Source organism: Tachyglossus aculeatus, chromosome 3 (assembly GCF_015852505.1).
Source record: "Tachyglossus aculeatus isolate mTacAcu1 chromosome 3, mTacAcu1.pri, whole genome shotgun sequence".
NCBI lineage: Eukaryota > Metazoa > Chordata > Mammalia > Monotremata > Tachyglossidae > Tachyglossus > Tachyglossus aculeatus.
In genome coordinates, this window is record NC_052068.1 from 45,824,251 (window position 1) to 45,830,250 (window position 6,000).

Below are 6,000 nucleotides of genomic sequence, written 5' to 3' on the forward strand. Positions count from 1 at the left end.
CTATAGCTGGGTAGATATTCTGTGGAAGTTCTACAGCTGGGTAGATGGAATTCAACTGCTTCCCCTGAAAGGGTTCAGAGATTTTAAGAGACTTAGAGCTGAAAAAGGGTAGGCTCCAAAAGCCACCATTTTGGCCTGTTCAGCCTCAGTTGGAAAGTCAGTCAACCAGTGGTATTTATTATGTACTTCGAGTTGGTAGGAATGATCCCTGCCCACAAGGAGGTTACAGTCTCTGTGCAGAGACAGACATCAAAATAAATTACAGATAGGGGAAATAGTAGAGTATAAGGCTATGGACATAAATGTTGTGGGGCTGGGGTGCCCAGCCAAGTCCGAAGGTTTCTTGGTGTCCTGCTCTAACAGCCGTGGGAGCAATTGTCCCCATTTGCCCCCATGGACAAATGTCTGTATGCCTGTAATAGCAGACACAGAGTTGAAATTGGGGAGAGATGACATTGAATAACAGCAAACATTAACCATTTGTTAAGAAGCATTAAAGCCATTATTTTTGTACAGAAAGTTGATCACTTTCTCAGGGGGTTAGTATCTTCTAATCATTAAAACTTCGTTGTTGTTTTCTAGGCATGAATTCGTGGAAGCCTATGTGGATTATATATTCAGTAAATCGGTGGCTTCTTTATTTGATGCCTTTCATGCAGGCTTTCATAAAGTCTGTGGAGGGAAAGTCCTTCAACTCTTCCATCCCAATGAACTGCAGGCTATGGTGATAGGGAACACAAACTACGATTGGAAGGAACTGGAAAAGGTAAGAGGAGCCAAAGTGCGGGTGTTTGTTGGGGGTGGGGGATTTAAATGTACAATTTTGCAAGCCAAATTAGAATGGAGTAGTGGAAGCTTTAACATTCCTCTTCTTGAGTGACCCACAGTACACAGAATTGCTTAAAGGAAAACACTACTCTTGATTACTTGGCCCTGCATCCAAAAAGGGGATATTACCCACAAGGAATGAGTGTGAAAGAAACATATTGGAAAATAAGTTTTACTTGGATATATATGACATTTCTGTGTGTCTCAGGATGCTGCAGTTCCACTTGCTGAAAAGCAACACCTGTACGTAACACACTCTGTGTATAAGGAAGCCCCGTGGAAGCCGGAATAGGCTTCTCTTCAGCCTCGGTGCAGTTGTGAAAATTCCTGGCATGGTGATAATGGGATGTTTCAATAGCTTTGGGAAATCTGAACAGTTATAAAACTGAGCAGTGAGCTTCTGCACTGCCAGTGCCAGAAATGATTCTGCATGAACATCATCTTCCAACTTAATTGAAATCACTTCCCCTCCAACATGAATTTCTCATGTCCCCCACCCTATATCCTCCAACTACCACTTCAGCACGTTTGGTTCTCTCACTACCATCTTCCTTCCCAATGATCCTTTCTCTTTCTCTTTGATAATCTGTTATTTTTTTCTGTCTAATATATTGCAGTGTCTGTCTCCCCTGCCTTGATTGTAGGGTAGGGATCATCCTCTTTTCCCCTTCAGCTGGTCCACCTTCTGTCCATTTCACTGCTCTTTAGCACTGCTCATTCCGGGTGGAGACTGGCAGGGACAAGAGGTGACCCTTATTTTGCTCCTTGGGAAAAAGAAGACTGAAAATTTTGGCTAAAATGAGTTTTTTGGATAATTTATGGTTTGAGTTATCCATGCTGTCTTGCCCACAATACTAAAGAGAATTGGGAGTGAGCTGTACAAGTATTATTTACCTCTAAATTGATTATGTCATATTGATATGAATAAACTAAAGCATCCAAATTCTGAGCGCTTCAGAGAAGGATACTTATTTTTCATTCTGGATAGGGAACAGGTCTGCCAACTCTGTTGTATTATATTCTCCCAAGCGCTTAGTGCAGTGCTCTGCATACAGTAAGTGCTCAATAAATACTGATGATGATGATTCAATCAATCAGTATTTATTCAGTAGTAATATTATTATTAATAATAATAATAATAATTATGGTATTTGTTAAGTGCATGTTATGTGCCATGCACAAGGTATTCAGGTTGTCCCACTTGGGGTTCACAGTCTTCATCCCCATTTTACAGATGAGGTAGGCACAGAGAAGTGAAGTGGCTTGCCCAAAGTCACACAGCTGACAAGTGGTGGAGTCAGGATTAGAACCTAAGACCTCTGGGCAAGTCATTCAACTTCTCAGTGCTTCACTTACCTTATCTATAAAATGAGGTTTAAGACTCTGAGCCCCATTTGGAACATGGAATGTCTTCAGCCTGATTACCTTGTATCAACCCCAGCGCATAGAACAGGACGTAGTAAGTGCTTAACAAATGCTGTTAAAAAAGGGCCATAATAATAATAATAATAATAATAATAATAATAATGGCATTTATTAAGCACTTACTATGTACAGAGCACTGTTCTTGAAAGGGCAGCACAATAAAGACAAGATAGTGAATTTGACTTCTGTCCCAGATGCATATCAAATACCAGAATTTTAACTTCACAACAAGATGGGGGGTTTTAAGTAGGAATGCTGTTCCTGCGTTAATAAAGGAAGTGAAAAATATTGCCAGTAGCTGCCAAATAAATGCCAACAGCATAAGAATAAAGAAAAAAGATAAGGGATTTGTTAAGATGATCTGATAAGATGACGGTATTTAAGTGCTTACTATGTGCCAAGCACTGTTCTAAGTGCCGGGGTGAATACAAGGTTATCAGATTGTCCCACATGGGGCTCACAGTCTTAAACCCCATTTTACGGATGAGGTAACTGAGGCACCGAGACGTTGAGCGACTTGCCCAAAGTCACACAGCTGGCAAGGGTTGGAGCCGGGATTAGAACCCACGACCCCCGACTCCCAAGCCCGGGCTCTTTCCAAAGAACTTCTGCCACTAAAGTCCGTCATGTCAGGATTAGCTCAGAGCTGAATACGTCGGCTTTCCTCCTCTTGCTTGTCCAATCAATCAATCGTATTTATTGAGTGCACCGCTCGAAGAGGGAGGTGGTGAGGAGTGGGACTAAATGCCCTATTTAAACATCTTGCCTTGGTACAGACATAGTTTTTTTTTTAAATTCAGGCAGGCTGAAACCCAAATCCTCCTTGGCCTTTCAGGCTCAGGCACAGTGGGCCTGGCTGAGCAATTTCAGCCCATCCCAACCCCACGATCTCAAAGGCAGGTTCAAACCCAGATTTGGACAGTATGAGGGCCTTTTTGGGGGGGGGTTGTTTGTAGGAAGGGAACGCGGCTAGAAATAGTGGATAATTCCGATCGACCCAGCACCTTGCAGTTGTTCAGGCCCGACAAGAGTTGTCCCAGTGATCCATATCTGGTCACTCCCACGTTCAAAGCAGTGTTATCACGTTGTTCATTTGAATAAATGACTGTGTTGTTTTCAGAATACAGAATACAAAGGAGAATATTGGGCCGAACATCCTACCATAAAAATATTTTGGGAAGTTTTTCACGAATTGCCTTTGGAAAGAAAAAAGCTGTTTTTGTGTAAGTATTTCCAACTCACGCTATATCATTCTAGTGGTTAGACTGTTAATGGTCAGTTTTCCCGATGGGGTTAACTAGCCGCCCCCGTTTCTTAGAACAGTGCTTTGCATATAGTAAGCGCTTAATAAATGCCATTATTATTATTATTATTTGCTGCTTTAGGTATTATTTTGTGTAGTGTTTGCCCTGCTCTTCTGGTCACTGGTCCCATTAGTGAAGTTAAGCAGTGCCATCCTGGGGCCCCAAGACCAGGGTTGGCGATGGCCACTTGTCCTGCGGGTCTAGATCACAAGGGGATCCTCCTCTCCCCCACTGTAGCACTCAATTTATTGCCGCCACTGCCAGTTCCTTCCACCTGCTTCACTGGGGCTAAACTGGTCTGAGGAGGAAGCAGCCCCCAATCCTGAGCGGCCGGCTTCTTGGAACAACCTCCTTGGTTTCTCAGCCAGGTGTAATAATAATAATAATAATAATGGCATTTATTAAGCACTTACTATGTGCAAAGCACTGTTCTAAGCACTGGGGTAGATACAGGGTAATCAAGCTGTCCCACATGGGGCTTACAGACTTAATCCCCATTTTCCAAATGAGGTAACTGAGGCCCAGAGAAGTTAAGTGACTTGCCCAACATCACACAGCTGACAAGGGGCAGAGCTGGGATTTGAACCCATGAACTCTGACGCCAAAGGCCGGGCTCTTTCTACTGAGCCATGCTGCTTCTAAATGGGGATTAAGACTTGTGAGCCCCCCCATGGGACATGCTGATCACCTTGTAACCTCCCCAGTGCTTTGCACATAGTAAGCGTTTAATAAATGCCATTATTATTATTATTATTGGTGTTGGCAGGGGGGTGAAGCTTTTGATGATAACCACTGGCTACACAATCTGTGTTTACTAAGCTCCTGAGTATTACTAAACGTTGCTTGGCATTTGTAAATGCAAAGACTATTTTACATTTTCATTAAAAGAAACATTTCCTGACAGTATTTTTGACAGGTAGCGACCGCATTCCTATTCTCGGCATGAAGAGTCTGAAGCTAGTTATCCAACCAACCGGAGGTGGAGACGGGTATCTCCCGGTGTCCCACACCTGTTTCAATCTTCTCGATCTTCCAAAATACACAGACAAGGAAACCCTGCGGTGCAAACTCAACCAGGCTATCGATCACAATGAAGGGTTCAGTTTAATATAACTCCAGAGGTATTGTACCTGTTCATTATGTGAAAGCATTAAATGCGCTCTTTGTGTCTTTTTAGTGGTGGTGAGTCCAGTGGGCAAAGGTGAGAGGTGATATTATCCTGTAATTAGCTGCTTCTTTGCAAAATGTTCAGTGATTCTATGACTATCCATTCATCAAAGCCAAAAGTCCTAGATCAACAAACTGTGTTAATACTAAACTTACTGTACAGAACCGATAGCTTTTCTTTGCCATCTGCCAATAAAACTGCGAGTATTGTGACCAAGTTCATGATCCACAGACACGGGGATTTTAACGGGCTGAATATTACCACAATGATCTGGTGTGAGAGTGTGCATGGGAAAAACTTGCTTAATTTTTTCAATCACTGAGCGAGAAGACTTTAACTTCGATTTGCAATAGTCACTTGGTTTATTTTTCATTTGTAAATAATAAGAGGTTTTGTAATAAAATAGTTACATTCTGATATGAGTGCAGTTTCTTTGGTTGAAATTGAACTGGGATGACTTCTGGGTTTAAAAATGTGACAGTTGAAATATTCTCTTTTTCCCTACTCCCATCTCCCTTGATATTAAAAGTGGGGGACGGAGATGCCTTTTTTTCTTTTTTTGAAGTACACTGGTCTTTAATTTCTTGTGCTACTTGGTTGGTACTGGTTTTCTAGGTGGGATTGGTTTATTTTCTGAGGCCTTCTGCTTTTCTACCTCCTCCTTGGCCTGTGGTGTCTGTCACGAGGCAGGGCCGACTTTTGGACTAAGTGTCGGGAGCACTGGAGCCGTTCGCAATGAGCCGGGGCAGTGTAGAGGAGTTAAAGACATCACACTTACTTGGAAAACAAAGCGCAATTAGGGCCATTTCATTAGAAACCATTTTTTCATAGGTTTTCCTTCTGGTTTTTGCTTTAATTTAATGAGATCAGTGCTCAGATCCTGCGCGTGCGGAGTGAAACCCTTTCAGACTCGACGTACCATTAAGAAGCGAAATGTGTGCGATGCGGTACATATGACTTTCGGCTGGTACAGATATTTATTTTTTAACTTTATAAACTGCGGTGAGCTTTTCAAATATATCAGTTGAATAAAAATGTATTGGTTTAATAACTAAACTGTGATCCTCATGTGAGAGCCTAAAGTTGTTTTAAGGATTTTTGTCATTTGTGAATGCCATTTTCTTAGGTTCTCCAGATTTCCCTCCACTTTTGTAGTAGTGTGGGTTGACTGTCGAAAGCAGCAAAACTGCATTTCTGTATTCTGACGGGAGTTTTTCAAAGTAACCAAAACTGGGTGCCACTGAAAAACAAAGCATAAATCTAATGGGAAAAATT

At 42.0% G+C, this 6,000-nt stretch overlaps 1 protein-coding gene across 4 annotated transcripts in view; it reads left to right on the forward strand.

Moving 5' to 3' along the window:
* Positions 1–5,142, forward strand: part of HERC4 (HECT and RLD domain containing E3 ubiquitin protein ligase 4) — a 96,315-nt gene extending 91,173 nt beyond the window's left edge. For all 4 annotated transcript variants that reach the window (XM_038743553.1, XM_038743552.1, XM_038743556.1 and 1 more), the window contains 3 exons: positions 583–766; positions 3,374–3,476; positions 4,462–5,142. In XM_038743553.1, coding sequence (XP_038599481.1) covers positions 583–766; positions 3,374–3,476; positions 4,462–4,670 — 496 coding nt within the window. In that variant the 3' untranslated portion in view covers positions 4,671–5,142. The remainder of the gene's footprint in view (positions 1–582; positions 767–3,373; positions 3,477–4,461) is intronic.
* Positions 5,143–6,000: the final 858 nt, after the last annotated feature.